The 19,883-nt window shown below is 33.6% G+C and overlaps 1 protein-coding gene across 1 annotated transcript in view; it reads right to left on the reverse strand.

Annotated features, from left to right (window-relative positions):
- Positions 1-3,443, reverse strand: part of LOC129231288 (probable phenylalanine--tRNA ligase, mitochondrial) — a 43,276-nt gene extending 39,833 nt beyond the window's left edge. The window contains exon 1 of the mRNA XM_054865580.1: positions 2,837-3,443. Coding sequence (XP_054721555.1) covers positions 2,837-3,436 — 600 coding nt within the window. The 5' untranslated portion in view covers positions 3,437-3,443. The remainder of the gene's footprint in view (positions 1-2,836) is intronic.
- Between the last annotated feature and the right edge of the window lie 16,440 nt (positions 3,444-19,883).

Consider the following 19,883-nt stretch of genomic DNA (forward strand, 5'->3'; position numbering starts at 1 on the left):
GCTTTCAAAAGTATAATTTTCAAAACAAACTAATTTCAGTGAAAATGTTATGATTGGAAAATAAATATAAAAGTTACTCAGTACATTTGTTCCGTAAATATGAAAGTAATCAATAAGAATTGATGAATAAAATGTATGGAAAGAATTGAATTTAATATATTATTAAGGACATAATAAGCACTCTAACATAGCCTATATTTGTTTTTTCTAAGTAAATGCTTGCCAAGGTTGGCATATATATATTTTTTTTTAACCAAAAAATAAATAAGAGTAAAATCTTATAATTTTATTTCCTCATATTTAGAGATTTCTATAGGAGAATATTGTATGAAAATTTTTAATTACTGTAAAAAATACAATACATAAATGGGTCTCGGTATAAATAATCAAAGAAATAATTTACTGTGATAGTTCAGATATTAATTGCAAATAACCAAGAATAAATTCTTGCAAATTAATTTCCTCATAATCATAGCTATCTACTATAAATTAAAAAATAAAAGTAAAATTAAAATCATGCATTCTTAAACATGTAAAAAGTTGCAGTATCTACAAATGAATCATAAGTCTGATGCACATTTTACAACTTTAAAAATCAAAAGATCAATGCATATTTTGTTCAAAGATTTTAAAAAAAGCTATAAATCATGTAATTTATTTACCAAATCTATCAGGGACAATAATTATAGAAACAGGACAAGTAGGTTTTAAGAAAATCATGTTTTCCATTGTAGATATTATTTCTCTTGGTTTAATGTGTTTAGGAATACAATTTTTTTAATCAAAGAAAAGAAAATAGTTTAATTAAAAGCGTCAGTACAAACTTAAATGAAAATACTCTTTTAACATAGAAGACTGTCATAAAAATTTATGTTTATAGATTCTTTCTTCCATTCATACATGTGAGACTTCTTTTATTATATTGGGATAAAAAAAAATCTTTGAAGGGGAAAAATTGACAATTTTTTTTTTATAATAGCACAGCGTTACATGAATGTTTTCTGTTTTCATAATTTTATACATTTTTTTTCCTTGGTCTGACTGCATCGTCTATTGGTGATGCAAAAAGTGTGCAGGTATAAGCCCAATTTTATGCCTACTATAAGTATTCTTTTATTTCTTTAGTTTTTTTTCTCTTGTAATTTAAATATTCTAGAGTTAAGATATTTTTACATTATGCAACACTTCAATGGTACATAATCTATCTCAATAAATCTTAAATAATCAAGCAAAGTAGGTAGTACATGAAGTTTTGGTTGAAATATGCTTTTTGGACTATTTTGAAATGCAAAAGACTGAAAAATAATGATAATTCAAATTTTAAAAGAACTACACAGTCGAGTTCCGACTTACGCGAGGGATGCGTTCCAAGACCCTTTGTGTAAGTCGAAATTTCGCGTTGTAGAAAAAGGTATGCGTAAAAACTTTTAGAAACATACCCAATAATTTTAGACACTTGTAAACACCACCTCAAACTGTTTTTAACTGTTCCTCAACAAAACATTACCATTTCTAACATCAAGAATGCAATTTTTATCAGTATTTTTTTTAAAGCTGTGCTATTCGACATAAAATACTGTTACAATGCAAAATCAATGATCAATGGGAAAGAGGGACATAACATAAACTAGTACCGCACGTACAGTATATTAACAAAATAATGCACTCTATTGTATATATACTGTACAGTAGATCCAGCAATGATATTTAACTTTAAAAAATGAAGATGATAATGATTTGATGCGTGATCAAACCGTTATTCAAATACTATATATTTTAAATACAGTTGCATCGCTAATTCTTATATTTTAACATTTCCATCTTTGGCAACACCCCTCTTCTAGGTTTATTTAATTTGCAATACAAGAGCAGCTTCCAGTTTCATCCTTTTTGTGTTTCGCTTAGAGACTACTCGGGGAACTTTTATGGATGCCTTTTTCTTGACTTTTAACTGTGCGTATGGAAGAGTCATTCATACCCAATTGTCGTGTTACCTTACTTAAGATAAAACAGTGGTCTTAGGTGTCATTACATTTCATCAACTTGAGCATTTAAAATGAAAAAAATAAATGGAAAGTGAGGAGTAGTTATTTGTATGCACTAACAAAGTGATGTTCAGACTAGTCTGCTATGAGAACTTCCAGTGTCAGTGATGCTAAAGAGATGAAGGTTCGTTTGGGGGGGGGGAATATTTTTAGTAGCCAATAATAAAGCCGATACTTACGCAAAATGATTCAACTTCCGAAAATTTTCGTGTTGCTGGTGATTAATTTATGTTAGGTCTAAAATTCTTTACTGGGAAAAAAATTGCGTTATAGCTATTTCTCGTAAGTTGAATCGCGTTGTAGCGTTAGTCGACTGTACTTGGAATTTTTTTTCCATATAATTTTAGAAAAACTTAGTTGGTCTGCCTTGTATACTTATGTACCCAATAGAAAAGCTGCATAGATTTAAAAAAAGAAACAAACAAAATAAAAACTATTCAGCAAACTTGCATTACTTTAAAAAATATAAGTTTCTAAATTTATTTAATGTGTAAATTATCTATAAAGCTTTGCTAGTTACTTTGCGGTAATTAGATTTTACTCTTTGCAATAATGTGTAAAATTTATGAAAACATTTAGGGGAAAACATGAAATTTTTCAAAAAAAAAGAAAAAACATTTTTGAAAAAAACCACGTTCGTTTTTTTTTTTATTTTTTAACCACTTGATTTAGATCACGGTTTAAACTATGGTTTAAACCAAACAACCCTGATGCTTGCTTTTTTTTTTTTTTTTTCAAATAAAATACAGTAAAATTATATCGGTAATGGCACAATAGAATAAAGTATTAACCTCATGAGGAGATAGCAATCTCACTGCTTCACATTGATGAAAAACAGGATAATGCTCAGAATCAATTTCATCTCTTCTATAAACATCTCCAACAACCAAAAAATTGTCTAAGCCACTTAATATTAATTCCTTTTGATGAGCAGAGGTATGAGGGCGAAGCAAATATTTTGAATTTATAAAATAAGTATCACTTTTCTTGCGACTAGGGTGATCTTTCGGTATCAATAAACTATCGAAGTTTTGATGAGTAGTTACAATGGGTGATAAGTGGTCATAAACAGAAAATAAAGGATTACCACACCGATTCAAAAAACTACCGTACATGTAACGAACGATAATAAGTTTAATAATGTTTAATGGGTGATCTTTTTGGCGATGTAAATTACGTGAAATAAAAGATAATATATGAGGAGTAACATTCGTCTGCTCGTCTCGCAAATAACTTTTGCCAGCAATATTAATGAACTCAGAATCTTTGATTTTTGGTTCAACAAAATTACAATTGCATGTACTTATTTTTTTCACATTTCTGTATAATATTTGGCAATTATTCCATCTAGAAAAGTTTGATAAAATAGAAAAATCACGCAACAACTCCATGTTGTAAACAAATCGAAGTGACTCCGCTGCCGGCTGCCCGGACTCGAAAAATATAAACATTTCTTATGCTGCCGGCCGGTGATGTCATCTTATTCCTATACCCCCTATTTGCCGCTCAAGAATGGGATCGTCCAGCGTCCAACGTGCAACGTGGGTAATGGTCAGGTATGTTCTTTTGTTTTAACGCATTAATTGCTTATCTTTAATTATGCCTTTTTTGATTTCAGAATAAAAAGCTTCAACACTTTCTTTGCTGACTTGATTTGGGTGAGAAATCAATTTCTGAAATTTGTATTGTTAAAATATTCTTTATTTCCAGGTTACCCTCATCCCGATGTAACGAATACTGTGAAGTAAGAATTGCAATTCAAAAGAAAGAATCAAAATTTAAAGTGATACGAAGTAAGTCATTTTAATTCCTCTCATTAGCATCTCAAACGAAATTAATATGTGTAGGAAAAGTGTAAGATTTAGTAGTATCTGCATTTTAATGGCAGCCAATCCATATGAATTGTCTCGATATTATTGTTTTAATTATGTGTTTTAATAAGGAGAAATTTAAAATCCTGTAACCTAGGCGTGTGTGTTACTTTATAGACATTGTAGCTAATTAAACAAATTTTTTTAATTGGAATATTTGGGGGGGGGGAATAATTTTGGAATGTGAATTATGTAGTATGAACAATTGTGTGTACGTTATTAATTATTTTATCCTTGTTTTACTCATAATCCTTTACTTGTGCTACCTTAATTTACTAAAATGTCGTTGGTTATAAAAAGCAAGTCTTCCTGAACATATGTGTATATATTTTATTGAAAAATACCTTTGTTCTGTTAATAATATTTTCTATTCAATTTGTTTCTCTTGCTGTATTTTATAAATTATTCAACCTTCTTTAATGAGAAATTTGCTGCATTCTGTGAATAGTGATGTCATTTTGTAACTAATCTTGTACCTTGGATGTGCTCTTTTATGTACATTTGGCTAGTGCTGTTTGTTATGAAAATCAAGTCTCAGAAAATTGCTTTAGCAAAAGAATAATGTAATACAGAGGGTAAAGCAACTGGAAAAGTGAAATAAATAAATAAAACAACCGGAAGTGAAAAGGATAAATTTTAGAAAGGGGGGGGGGATTTGTTTTCTGATAGTAACAGGTAGACAGACGTTACTTTTACAGACATCCTAAAAAAACTTTTCAGTGGTTAGTCACATGTAAATGTTTATGGAAATGAAGTTGCTAACGGACTGGCACATGAGGGGAGCCGAGGGGTTTCTCCTCGTAAAGGGTGCCTTTCTTCTTCAGGAATTGCAACCAGAGTCAAGCAAAATATCAGCTCCGCTTAGAGACGGGCTCCTGCACATGGGTAAAAAGCAACCCACCCTGTTTTTGCTTTACTTATGGCAATAAGCTAGGAAGATCAAATGATACTAGCCTTACTACGAAGCGCACACAGTCAAGCACAGCAACATGTGGCAGGTCTCAAAGGGCCCTAAAATATGTACTGTGAACCCTTGATTATATAATGCAATGTATTGCTTCAAAATTATGTTTCTATGCTAGTTTATGTTGCTTTTATTTATAGGTGAAGTATGTTTTTTGTTCAGGAATCCAAATTTTTACTGAATAATTATATTATTTACTGAATTGCAAAACACCTTTGTTTTGTCCAACGTGCAATGTGGGTAGCGGCAAGGTACCTTCTTTTGTTTTAATGCATTAATTACTTATCTTTTATTATGCCTTTTATGATATCAGAAAAAAAAACTTCATTGCTCTCTTTGCTGACTTGATTTAGGTGAGGAATCAATTTCTGGAATTTGTTTTGTTAAAATATTCTTTATTTCCAGGTACCGTTCCTGCCCGAACGACAGAAGAAAGAAATTGCTATTGGCAATTCAAGAAAGAATCAAAATGTAAAGTAATTCGAAGTAAGTTATTTTAATTACTTGCATTAACATCTCAAACAAATTTAATATGTGTAGAAAAAGTGAACTATTTAGTATCTGCATTTAAATACAAGCCAATTTATATGAATTGTCTCAATTATTGTTTAATTATGTGTTTCAATGAAGAGAAATTTAAGATCCTGTAGCCTCTGTGTGTGCTACTTTATAGACATTACAGCTTAATGATAAATTTTCTTAATTGGAATATTTCTGTGGGAAATAATTTTGAAATGTGAATTATGTAGTATGAACGTTGAACAATTATGTGTAGTACATTAGTAATTAATTTATCTTAGTTTTAATGCATAATCCTGTACTTATGCTATATTAATTTACTAAAATGTCATTGATTATAAAAAGCAAGTCTTGCTGAAATTACGTGTATTTATTGTATTGAAATGTACTGTTGCTCTGTTAATGCTCTTTTCTATTCAATTTCTTAAGCGAAAGAATAATGAAAACTGAAATCAAAGTTCTGCAGCATAAATGAAACTGGTATAGTGAAATAAATGAAACAAGGTTTGTTTTCTGATAGTGAGAGATACAAAAAACCTGATTGAACAAATTAAGAAACCATGTGTTTTTTTTTTCTTAATTATAAATTTTGACTTAATAGTGAATGCTTTTTTTCCTCTCCATGTTCCTGAAATACGTTTTTTGTGTCTTCTCCAAACTGAATGAAACACAGCAGGGGGATTTGGTTTCATTTTAGTTGCCATTTCCTCTGCTTGTTTTTTTCAGTGTTTTCTCATCCATGGATCGAGGTATTTTCTTTTGTTACCATCCATTCGTATATCGCTGCAATACCTCTGGGGGTGCTCGGCTCCTGATCTGGATCAAAAAACGGCATTCTTCGGTGCCCTAAACTGTGGCACTTGGACCTTGGATTGTCATGTAATGTATTGCTTCAAAATTATATGCTCTGTGTTTCTAGTTTATATTTCTGTGTTGCTTTTATTTATTTTTGGAAAATGTTGTATGTTAAGATAATCAGGTTTCACTGAATGATATTTATATTGTTTATTGAATTCCCTAATACCTTTGTTATGTTGCTATTCTTTTCGTTCTAATTTCTGTTGGTATATTTTATAAACTGCAGGTCTTTCAAGTATAGAGACAAGTAGCTCCAAGTGTTGATTTTTACTCTAGTAAGAGGATCAGATTGAAAATTTGCAGAAACAGTAGTTAGGTACATATTGCTGAAAACTGCCTTAGCAGAAGAATCAACTGAAATCAAAGTTCTGCAACACAAGTACAGTGAAACCCCTCCTAACGGACACTCCTCTTATGCGGACAATTTTTAATTCCCCAGTTCCAATGCAAATAACATTATTAAACCCCTGTTCTGCGGACACCTCTCTACTGTGGACAAAAAAAAATTGTCCCGATAGTGTCCGTATGAGAGGGATTTTACTGTACAACTGGTATCATCAAATAAAACAATTTCAAGAGAAGAGAATGGATTGTTTTTATTTTAAAGGGTTTGTGTTATCTCATAGTGAGAGATACAAAAAACCTGATTGAACAAATTACGAAACCAAGTGTGTGTTTTTTCTTGATTATAAATTTTGATTTATATTGAATGCTTTTTTCCTCTCCAGGTTCCTGAAGTACGTTTTTTGTGTCCTCTCCAAACTGAATGAAACACAGCAGGGGGATTTGGTTTCATTTTAGTTGCCATTTCCTCTGCTTGTTTTTTTTCAGTGTTTTCTCATCCATGGATCGAGGTATTTTCTCTTGTTACCATCCATTCGTATATCGCTGCAATACCTCTAGGGGTGCTCGGCTCCTGGTCTGGATCAAAAAACGGCATTCTTCGGTGCCCTAAACTGTGGCACTTGGACCTTGGATTGTCATGTAATGTATTGCTTCAAAATTATATGCTCTGTGTTTCTAGTTTATATTTCTGTGTTGCTTTTATTTATTTTTGGAAAATGTTGTATGTTAAGATAATCAGGTTTCACTGAATGATATTTATATTGTTTATTGAATTCCCTAATACCTTTGTTATGTTGCTATTCTTTTCATTCTAATTTCTGTTGGTATATTTTATAAACTGCAGGTCTTTCAAGTATAGAGACAAGTAGCTCCAAGAGTTGATTTTTACTCTAGTAAGAGGATCAGATTGAAAATTTGCAGAAACAGTAGTTAGGTACATATTGCTGAAAACTGCCTTAGCAGAAGAATCAACTGAAGTCAAAGTTCTGCAACACAAGTACAACTGGTATCATCAAATAAAACAATTTCAAGAGAAGAGAATGGATTGTTTTTATTTTAAAGGGTTTGTGTTATCTCATAGTGAGAGACAAAAAACCTGATTGAACAAATTACGAAACCAAGTGTGTGTTTTTTCTTGATTATGACCCGTCATTCCGATGTAACGACTGAAGTAAGAAATTGATATTTGCAATTCAAGAATGAACCAGAATTTAAAGTTATTCGATGTAAGTCATTTTAATTGCTCTTATTAACATCTCAAACGAAATTAATATGTGTAAAAAGTGAAATATTTAGTAGTATCTGCATTTTAATGGAAGTCAATCCGTATGAATTGTCTCGATAATATTATTGTTTAATTATGTGTTTTAATAAGGAGAAATTTAAAATCCTGTAACCTACCTGTGTGTGTTACTTTATAGACATCGCAGCTTAATTAAACAAATTTTTTAATTGGAATATTTCTGGGGGAAATAGTTTTGAAATGTGAATTATATAGTATGAACAATTGTGTGTACATTAGTAATTATTTTATCCTTGTTTTAATACATAATCTTTACTTGTGCTACCTTAATTTACTAAAATGTCATTGATTATAAAAAGCAATTCTTCCTGAACACATGTGTATTTATTTTATTGGAAAATACATTTGTTCTGTTAATACTCTTTTCTTTTCAATTTGTTTCTCTTGCTGTATTTTGTAAATTCTTCAACTTTCTTTAATGAAAAATTTGCTGTATTCTGTGAATAGTGATGTCATTTTGTAACGGATCTTAAATGTGCTGTTTTTATATACATTTGGCTAGTGCTGTATGTTATGAAAATCTTTCTGATAGTAACAGGTAGACAGACATTACTTTTACAGACGTCCTAAAATTACTTTTCAGTGGATACCGTCACATGTAAATGTTTATGGGAATGAAGTTGCTGATGGACTGGCACATGAGGGGAGCCGAGGGGTTTCTCCTCGTAAAGGGTGCCTTTCTTCTTCAGAAAGTGCAACCCGAGTCAAACAAAATATCAGCTCCACTTGGGACTCAAGCACAGCAACATGTAGCAGGTCTCAAAGGGCCCAAACCATATACAGTGGACCCTTGATTATAAAATGTAGTGTATTGCATCAAAATTGTATGATTCTTTGCTAGTTTGTGTTGCAACTACAGATCTTTCAAATCAAGTTTAAATTTTAGAATAGAAAAAAGTGGCTCAAAGAAGTGTTTCTAGGTCTAGGAAGAGTATCAGATTAAAAATTTGCAAAAGCATGAGTTAGGTGCAAATTACTGAAATTTTCTTAAGCAAAAGAATAACTGAAATCAAAGTAATGCAACATAATTCAACTGGTATAATGAAATAAATAAAACAACTGGAAGTGAAGAGGATGATTTTGTTTAAGGGTTTGTTTTCTGACATATATATTAGCAGATAAAAAAATATTTTATTGAAAAAGCTACGAAAAAGTTCTGTTTGTAAAAATTAAGATCAACTATATGTTATTGATTTGTATTTATCATGTATTTTAACTTAAAAATGAATGCTTTTTTCTACCCTCCAGGTTCCTGAAATTTGTGTCCGCTCAAAACTGAATGACACGTAGTGGAGAGACTTGGTTTCATTTTAGCTACCATTTCCTCTGCTTGTGTTTTTCAGTGCTTCCTCGTCGACGTATATTCTGTTGGTGCCATACATTCTTCTATTCTCCACCCCAGGGGTGCGCGGCTCTCGGTCTGGATCAAGGAACAGTGGTCTTCAGGGCCCTAAACCATGTACAATGGACCCTTGATTACAAAATGTAATGCATTGCTTCAAAATTGTATCCTTCTATGCTAGTTTATGGTGCTGTGTTGCTTTCATTTATAGGTGAAGTAAATTTTTTGTTCAGGAATCCAAGGTTTTACTGAATAATAATTATATTATTTACTGAATTGCACAACACCTTTGTTTTGTTGATATTGTTTCCATTCTAATTTCTCTTTGTGTATTTTTCAAACTACAGATCTTTCGAATCAATATTAAATTTTAGAAAAGGTTTGTTTTCTGATATTAGCAGATAAAAAACTATTTTAATGCAAAAACTACAAAAAAAATATTCTGGTTGAACAAATTAAGATCAACTATATGTTATTGATTTATATTTATTATATATTTTAACTGAAAAATGAATGCTTTCTTTTTTACCCTCCAGGTTCCTGAAATTTTGTGACTGCTCAAAACTGAATGACACATAGGCCCTGTTTATGCACACTCCGGCTTCACCCCGGGTTGAAGCGGAAGGTGGATAAAAGGGGGATTGCAGCCATGTTGATGGGAAGAGCCGTTTTTGTCAAATCGTGGATTCTCCTTTACGTTCCCTTACGCTTTCGTTTCGGCGCTATCCCATCGAATGCTGCAGTTGGATTTTTCCATAATTAGAAGAAATTAGTTTCGAAACAAAATCACCAACGCAAAAAGAACACGCACATCAACACCAAAATAAATACACACGAGGAGGAGACACGTGACCACGCAATGCACTGTGGGAAAAATCCGCCAATAATCCTTCAATGTAGGTGGAGGGAATTCCCTCCTGTATTGAACGCGGCTTGAAGCCGGGTTGGATGCATAAAACGGCCTTATTCCGCGAATCCGGGTTAAATCCAGCTGCATAAACAAGGCCATAGTAGAGAGATTTGGTTTCATTTTAGCTACTATTTCCTCTGCTTGTATTTTTCAGTGCATCCTCGTCGACACATTTTCTCTTGGTGCCTTACATTCAAATTATTGTTGCAGTAACCCTGGACGTGTTCCGCTCTTGGTCTGGATCAAAAAACAGCTGTCTTCATGTCCTAAATCATCTTATTTATTGTTATAACAGTTTATATTTCACTTTACTGCATGCTGTTAAGTCACTCCTATTAATATAATACTGTGTTTTATATACTCGTACTCTATGTTTTAAATTACGTTAATCCTATGTATTTCTTTTAATTACAATTAATGCTTTATAAGTTGGTGAGTTTATATTAGTAAGAAAGTTAGCGTTGTTTAGATTATTGAGCTGTTTTGAAGTAGGGTAGAATGTCGATTATCAGAAACCCTTTTAACTTGAAGCTACTATAACTGGCATCAATTTCTTGAATTTTAATTTTTGGATAGATAAAGATTGACCTAGAAAAATTTCTAGAAATTCCAGAAACACATTTTAAATATATTGCAGCAAACATCATATAGTTATATGCCTCACACTTATCTATTTGTTGTATGATGAAAAAAATATTTTCAATCATTGTGTGAACTAGTTTATAAATCTTATTATGTTATAATTCTCTCCAAGCAATATTAATTTCACTAATATTGAAGAAATTAGCCCCAAGTAGAAAGTATAAACTCTCTAAAGTAGATAAACATATTTTAAAAAATGCAATAATGATGATAGGTGCAAATGGCAGAAAGCTACGAAAGGTAATTTATTTACCAAAAGCTTTAGCAAGAGAAAAAATGCAACAGTAGTAAAAGTACTGTAACCAAATTAGAACTAACTGGAAGTGTAAAGGATGAATTAGTATAGGAACTTGTTTACTAACAATTGCAGGGAAAAAAAAGATAGTTTTGTTGCAGTTACTGCTAAAAAACCTTTTTTCTGATTGAACAAGTTGCAAAGCCGTTACTGTATTCTATTCTGTTAAAATGTATTCATATATTAATAAATTTGATTTCATAATGTATGTTTTTTTTTCACTCCACTTTCCCAAGAAGCTTATATTTTTGTACCCACTGAATGGCACATAGCAGAGAAATTGGGTTTCATTAACTGCCATTTCCTCTGCTTGTGCTTTTTGACTCATTCTAACTGACCTATTTTATGTTGTCACAATTTTTCTTTATCAGAGAAGTTGAGAAAAGAATTCCTCAGTGCAAAAAGATAGTGATAAAGTTAAATTATCAAGAATTTTATCAAATAGCCAGGGATGACTTTACACAACCATCAAGATAAACGAAAAAACAATTAGTTGGCTGCTATATTTCGGGAATAAGGTAGAATCCCAATGACTCTTTTGACTGGAAACTCAGGATGTCAGTTTCCTTCAATTTTAGCTTTTGATAAGGATAAGTAAAGATTCTCACTTCAAGGTTCCAGAGACTGCCATTTCTACAAAATCACATTATGTGCATTTCTGTCACTACTATGCTTTATGTTTTCTAACTCGCCAGTAAATATTTGGAACACTAACTAGTTCTGGTTTTCCAAAATTTTAATCAATATAATGGAAAAATAACATAATAAAAAATAAATAATTGTTGTCATTGGTAGTTTTTTTCAGCTATTTATCATTTAGGACAAAAGAGAGTCAACTACGTTATTAAAAACAGAATGAAGAATAAAGTTTACTATATTATGTCTTCTTAGATTTTGTTCGTTGGGGAAAGTGGGTCACACCCGTAAAACTTAAATATCCATCAAGCTTTTGTACTTATTTACACTAATCATGTCACGCAGGGTTGCCATACCATAGAAAAACCAGAAAATACAAGGAATTCAAAATCTCCCCCCCCCCCGCGAAAAAAAAGGAAAAAACTAGGGAATTTTGCAAATTTTCTTAAAATGCAGGATGTTTCAGAAATGGAAGTTACAAAAATTGCTAAATGTATAAGCTACTAATAATTAAATAAAAGTTAAAATTAAATGAATAGACTAAAATAAAAATCAATTTTGCTTTAACATACACATTTTTTCCCCAGGTTTTTGTTTGAGTAAATTTTAAAATATCTATCGTAAAATCAAATGGTCTTGAATATTTTATTTGACATGCATCTTGAATTTTATGCTAATTTAATTTAGAGATCATGAGATTAGTCTTCAATATACTGTTCTGCTAACTTTTAGTGTTTTTCTTTTAAGGTACAAGCAATGAATGATTTAAAGAGAGATTTTTTTTAAAAAAAATAAAAAAGTTAAATATATAAATATTCAGTCACCATGCTATTTATTTCAGTTTTAATGAATTCTTCATTTCCTCTTTAATTTATTAATTTATATTTTCCCACCGTCCTAAAATTAATGTCTTAAAAGTTTAAAAGAAAATTAATGTCCTAATTCATTTTCTTATACAAATACACCGATTTAACAATTGCCAAGGGACTGGAGAAAGTTATCGTTAAATCGAGCAGCATATATATATTCAATAAAGTTAAATCCGAACCAGTGAAATGTATCATTTAATTGAGGGAATCCGTAAATTTGATATCGTTAAATCGAAATTATACTGGATTAGTGTTTGCTCAGTTGTGATGCTGCTACTCACACAGGGTAAACTCGAAGAATTTTTTACCTATAAGTGAGTGGCAAATGGCAATCCTGTCATCACAGTATGGTTGGTTTTGCACATTTTTGGGCTTCGTTTTCTGCGTCACAGAATTAAAGGCAAAACAAATTTCCAAAAAATAATGTTTTAGGGAGTTCAAGCAACATTTTTCACAGAAGCGTTTCCAGGCTAGTGTTTATTACTTATGCTCATTAAACTTCAATTATAGTTTCACCTAAAGTGCACACTTCTATAGGAATTTTTGCACTAAGTATTATTAATAAGTATAAGAGAATGGATCCCACTTTCCCTATATTATATGTTTGCTACAAGGGCTAAGTGCCTTATAATAATCTCATCCTCTAAGCAAAGCCTGCTTAAAAATGCGTTTTGGTCCACGTTAAATTTCCGCGAGAGAGCGCTTGATCGCCTTGTCCTCCCCGCATGAGGGGGGGAGGGAATTGGACGTTTTTCTCTTGGGGGGGGGGCTTTGAACCCAATCGAAAAAAAAAGCTTCAAAATTTTAAGATGGAAAGAATGCCAATATCGCATGTGTGTACACACACGCATGCGTATTTGGGGTGTCCCAAAAAGAAAACGAAAGTAGATTTTTCAAGACGAACAGCCTCATATTTTTCCTTTTGGGCAAAAACAATTGTAAAAAAGTTTCATATAATTTGAACAATGACAATCCGTGCCGACTTGAGCCTGAAAGTGTGAACCAGCACTGTACTAGGCCGTATTGAAAAAAAAAAAAAGTTTTTTGCAGTTCGAAATTTCATGATGATAAAAAGTTGGCCCCACATGTGCCACAAAAATATTTAGGTGACACGCAAGAGACCTATATTTTGAAATTTCCTTCAAAAAGTTATCAAGCTGAACAATATAAACAGTTAAGCCGATAAGCGTTGAATAGAAATGTTAGCTCTCCTGCAATATATTAATGTCTCCCACATGGTGCTCAATATATAGACTTTTTCAAATTTAAGTTAAATTTTGAACTTGATATTTTATTTAAATAACTTTTTTGAAAAGAATTATACATTTTATACCTTTTGCTGGACGCCTAAATATTTTCGTGGCGCATGTGAGGTTATAAGGGCAACGCAGTGGCGGCGATTCGGAGGGGGGGGATGGGGGTTATTTTTCTATGGTTCATTTATTTATTTTATTTTCCAATTTAGAAACCAAATCTAAAAGTAAAAAAAAAAAAAAAAAAAACAAATGTCAAAAATTTTTTGAACATAATTCTTTGTTTTACTTTGTATATCTGTTTGCCGAACATTATTTATCACAAGCAGTAACTTTTAGTTTATGTATTCATTGTTTAGATATTAGTAAATCAATTGTTTTACTTAAACACACTCCCGTTTGGGAAAATTGCAACACCACGAATGACTTACGCGAGTGAGCTGAAAATTGCAGGAAATGTAAAGTACGGCATGATATGCAAATGATCAGAATTGCAGACCGGTAGCGCATGCGTATGCTGAACAGCTTCCTCTGAACTGCGGATCGAACCGAATATAAGTAGACGGCTGTAGCGAGGCGTGTATGATTATCGGTGGTTATATGCTAGAGTAATTGAATCTTTACTATGCCTCTTCGACGAAAGAAAGCGAAATTTGAGCAAATTTCGGAGTTTGAATGGAGCAGAATAGTTCACCTTCATGAAGCTGGATTGTCTTATCGTGCAGTAGCCGCTCTTGTGCAGCATAACAGCAGCACAATCATGCATGTTTGGATGAAGCAGTGGACGGACGAAGGTCGGACAGCTCGGAAATCTGGGAGTGGATCCCGAAATGTGACGTCAGCTCGCGATGAAAGACACCTGGTGCGTATGGCGCTGACAGACCGCACAGCTTTTTCAAGACAATTGGCAGCACAGTGGTCAACAGCTACAGGTGTTTCATTGTGTGCTTCATCAATTCGGAGACGTTTGCTACAGCGTAGGCTGCGCGCAAGGATTCCTTTATACAGGATTCCTCTTACGCAAAACCATCGCCGCCTGAGGCTACAATGAGCCAATGTGCATAGGAGCTGGCGTGCTGATTGGCAGCAGCTCGTCTTTACAGACGAATCCCGCTTCAATTTGTGGCACCATGATGGCCGAATTCGTGTCAGGCGCTATGCCGGTGAACGGCACATTCCGGAGTGCATTATCGAACGCCACATGGACGAACACTCGGAGTTATGGTCTGGGGTGCCATAGCATATCATGGACGATCACAATTGCTACGAATTGTGGGCAATTTGAACAGTATTCGATACATAAACAAAGTTTTACAGCCCGAAGTTATTCCTTTCCTGAAGGATTGCCAGGGGCTGTATTCCAGCAGGATAATGCCCGTTCACATGTCGCCAGGACTGTCAAATCCTACCTTGATTCGCAGCAGGTACAACTTCTTCCTTGGCCTGCATATTTCCCGGATATGTCACCGATTGAACATGTGTGAGATTTCGTTGGGCGGCGTCTCGCTCGTGATCCTCGTCCTGTTGTTTCGACAGACGAACTTTGGTTGCGCATACAAACAATTCGGAACTCCAGCGCTCGAATACGCTACCTTGCGGTGATTTATAAAACTGCGTCTGCACCTAAAACATTGCCACGTTGCGCATCACGTGTGTCTGTTGACGTAAACGCGGTCAGTTTGTTCTGAGTAACGCATTCAACATGTCTAAGAACGCCTTCAACAACAGAAATTAATTCGTCCCTTAGTAGTATTCTCGAGCTTCTCAAAATAATGTTAGTTTTCCTTATTTCTTTCAAAAAAGTATTAAATGGTGGAAGCGTAAACAAGAAAACTCTGGATTAACAAAATTGGATAACGTTATACCAGGTAAAATTTTTTATTGTTTTGTATGAATTTGTAAGAATATGAGTTTTTTTTAATCTTAAATTAATTTAACTAATCATATTTTACAGCAGCATTTAGTTGGAATGGACAGTATGCAAAATATTTTCTTGAATTTATTATCGTAGAACAAAATGAAAAATGAATAACCGAGAAAGAATTTACTTTATTCCTTTTATTCTCAGCTGAAAGGTTTCGCCAAATTTGTTTAGGGTTATTAATTTTTAGTATTGTGCGAGCAAAGTAGCCTTGGCGAGATTTCGCGTTTTTAGTTAAACCATTTTTAATTTTTATCATGAGTGGAATAAAATGGTAGTAAGATTACAGAATTCGATAAGTGAAAGGAGATAATGGTCAATCAACTGAAAAGAAAACTACCACCATATATCCGTGAGAATTTTGTTGATGATTTGCATAACATGACACAATTAAATCGTAACTCAGAAATTAGAAAAATCGAAACAGAAAATTTTTAAATGAACCGATTCGGGAATTCGAGAGAAATAACTCAACTACAAATGGAAAAAAAAATAAGCGCTAGCCAAGCAAGGCAAAAAAGTATCATCTTCTTTCGATAACAATTTGTAATGTCACATTGAATTTTCTAGCATTAAGTGTTATTCTTGTCAGGCCACAATTATTATTTAGTTTTATCAAGAATTGATAAATATCGAATTCAACATCGTGGAAATAGCTGCTTAGAACTACGAACTACGTAGTTTGCATGAATCTTTGACGTTTAGTAATGCTTCTTGAATTCTCATTTCTTTCTACGTGGGCCAGAATATCCACAAGACTTTGAAAATTAATTTTAAAAGAATAAAGCGAAAAAATCATACGTACGAACAAAAATCACAACACTTTTAGCATTTTCTTCGTTACCATGTGCGTTTGTTGTAGTTTTCAATTCCGCCATTAGACAGTGACTTCAGTGCCCCCTATAGTTCGTTGGAGTTGCGAATATGGAATACTCTTCTGCAGGCAGATATTCAAACTCTGTTTCACTCCATGCCGAGTCGTGTAGCAGCTCTTATTACGACGCGTGGTGGCCCCACAAAATTTCCTATCTCTTTTTATTGTTTGATTGGTTTGAAAATGTAATCATTTATTTGTACCATTATCACTCAACTGGGTATTGAATTTTATTCAACTATGATGCTTCCTTCATGGTGTTGCAATGTTCACAAACAGGAGTGTAGTTGTTTAATGAAATTTTTACCAACCTTTTGTGACATCTCAAAAAACTTCTGGTAACTATTGTAAGTCTAAGTGTTTCTTCGAAGAAAGTTATTGTGTACAAAATTCTTAAGAAATAAAGTGAGTTCACATCAATTACCCCTCATCTGCTCTCAAAACCAGCTCTAACAAAATTTTACTTTTTTTTTTCATTTTTTTGCTGCCGCTAAAAATCCTATGGCTTTTAGGTTTTTCTTTTTGCCCCCCCCCCCCACCCCCCGCACTTTTCAGTCCCAGTCGCAGCCTCTGGGGCAACGTTTCATTGACATAAAATTTCGAACTTCAAAAAAAAAAAAAAGATTCGACCTAGCACATGGGGGGTGGGGGCAATTGCTCCTCCTGAATCCCGAAATGACGGCCCTCCCCCTTCCTTTTTTTGGAAAGGACCACCACTAAAACCATGCCCTGAATCCACCATTTTGATTCCTTCAAGTTTTTTAATAAAATTTTAAGATTTAATCGCAGGAAAAAGGGAGGGGGGAGGTGAATCTATTAGTAATTTGAAGGTAACGAGTTAAACTAAAATTGCAATTTTTGGTGGTTTTCGTTAATATAAGAGGATGAACAAAGACACCGATTGAAAAATGATTTTTTAATTTTTTATAGAGTAAATTGATTTATTTCACGAAAGTATGAACTAAATATTCCAAATAAAGGGACATTACTCATCTTATTTCATAAAAATGGAATTTTAAAATTGAAAGGAAAAATCTAAAGTGATTCTCCGCCCCGAATTTCGAGGCCATATTTTGCAGTTTAAGAAGTAAATTGAATCAGTAGTATTAAAAGCCAGGAATACTATAGCCCAATTTCACGAATAATAATAAAAAAAAGCTTCAGTGGTTACCCCCCCCCCCCCAACCTCTACACTTCGTTTAACCCCTTTTTTGGTACAGCCGCCTATGATCTTTTGGTGATGTTAAGGGGATGTCTTGTTACTGAAAGAGAAGTTAAGTGGCTCTAGTCCGGAATTTTTTTGAAATTGCACCTTAAAACGGGACTTTGTTTTGTAACGGTATCGAAACTGAAATCAATTTTCTGCTATATATCTTCCGCTATCTTTGAAGAAAATGAGAGGGGGATCTACTTTGGAAATTTTCATAATGGAAATCAAAAGCATGCAATGTCTGACTTTTTTTTTTTTTTGGTATTAACGCAAGAGAAATGGAGGTGGAATAAAGGAACACCTCCCCCGGAAAACTTCTGAAATTCAAGGCCTAGAAATGATTTTTATAGTGTATTACTTAAAAGGTCAGGGTTGGCGCTGCTCTTGAAACTTTTTCATATTGAATTTTAAAAACGCAATTTTAGCCTGTATAAGCGAAACTTTGGAAGGGTGAGAGTACTCTCCTACGGACACCTTTCAACGTAAAAGGGTTTGGGGGTGTCCAAGGAAGAGTTAAGCTCTAAAAACAAAGCTATATTTAGGAAATAATTAACTTTGGGAGTCTTTATACCTATACACCTTAAAACATTTTAAAGCTATCTTTGGCTTTATTACAAGACGAGGGAGGGGGAATCGCTTGGGAAATTGTAAGAAATTACTAATGCCTTAAACTAAATGCCTTTAAACGCATGTTTATGCTCTCCCAGGTCTCGTCAAGGTGCGCAGTGCACTTAAAAATTTTCTCCTTCATAAGTTGCCGCTCCGGCGCTGGGTTTTGTTCCATCTACGACAAAGAATGTGCAATGAAAAAATGTCGCAAACAAGATGTTTGGAAGACTGGCCAATATCACGTAAAGTTAGGATAGCTGACATCAAACGGTTTACTTTATACAATATTGGGCACTACACAACGCCAGTATTGGCTGATACTGGCAGAAAAAAATTAGCCAATGCATGCCGGCAAGCTTTTTGCAACACTGGCAGATGCAGGGCTGGCCAATTTTGTAGAACAAAATTCGTCATTATCGGTCTAATTGGGTCGGCCGCCACCAAACGGTAAAGTTTTTCACAATGTTGGGTAATTATATTGGGCAATACTGCCGGCAAGTTTTTTCGCAACTTTGGCAGATACTTTGGTAACCAGGTGACATTGGCCCTGCATATATTATTGGGCCATACTGTTGTGGAATATTGCCTTCGCTCGTATTAGTTTCCAAGGTCGTTCACCCTCCACCTTTCAGTCATAAGTAGTATTGCAAAGAAAAGAAAAAACTGGGTTTATTCCGGGATTTTTGAAGATTTTCGCGAGAATTCTAAAGTAATTTAAAGAAAGGATGTTACCTAATCAAAATAAATATGCAACGTTTAATACAACCAAAAAATCTGAAAATAATTTCTGAAATGAAATTTTTATACTTTTAATTAACTTTTAAACCCATTCAAGTAGCACCCCCCTTCTTGTAGTAATGCTACTGCGTTTGTTGGATTCTATAAATTTTAAATATTGGAGCAAGTTTTGAGCATGTATTTTTTCGTACGCTCTTAAGACACATTTTGGGTGTCATTCACCCCGAAGGATTAATTCTATATCTTAAAATGTTGGGGATGTTTTTCAAGCAAGGCCGCAGCCAGCGGGGGGAAATTTTCGAACCTTCACAAAAACAAATTGCGAAAAATTTCGTTTTTCGGACTTCAATTCGGAAAAATTCGAGTTGTGTTCGAACTCCCCCTCCCCCCTCTAATATTACCAGAGATCGTTCAAACTTTCGTTTTTAGGCGTTTAGGGCTTCAATTCTGGAAAAAATTCCGGGAGAGCGTCGCCGAAAATTACCGAAAAGTGGCCCCAAATCTCTCCTCCCACAAACAGTACCGAAAATCCTCTAAAACCTGCCTTTTCAAAAGCTAACTTCAAAAAATTTTCGGCGGAATGTTTCTTCGCCCCCCCCCCTTCTCTACCATTAACGATTGTTTGAAATTTAGTTTTTAGGGCTTAAATTTTGAAAATTTTCAGGAGAGGAGCTTCCGA

Source organism: Uloborus diversus, chromosome 1 (assembly GCF_026930045.1).
Source record: "Uloborus diversus isolate 005 chromosome 1, Udiv.v.3.1, whole genome shotgun sequence".
NCBI classification, from domain to species: domain Eukaryota; kingdom Metazoa; phylum Arthropoda; class Arachnida; order Araneae; family Uloboridae; genus Uloborus; species Uloborus diversus.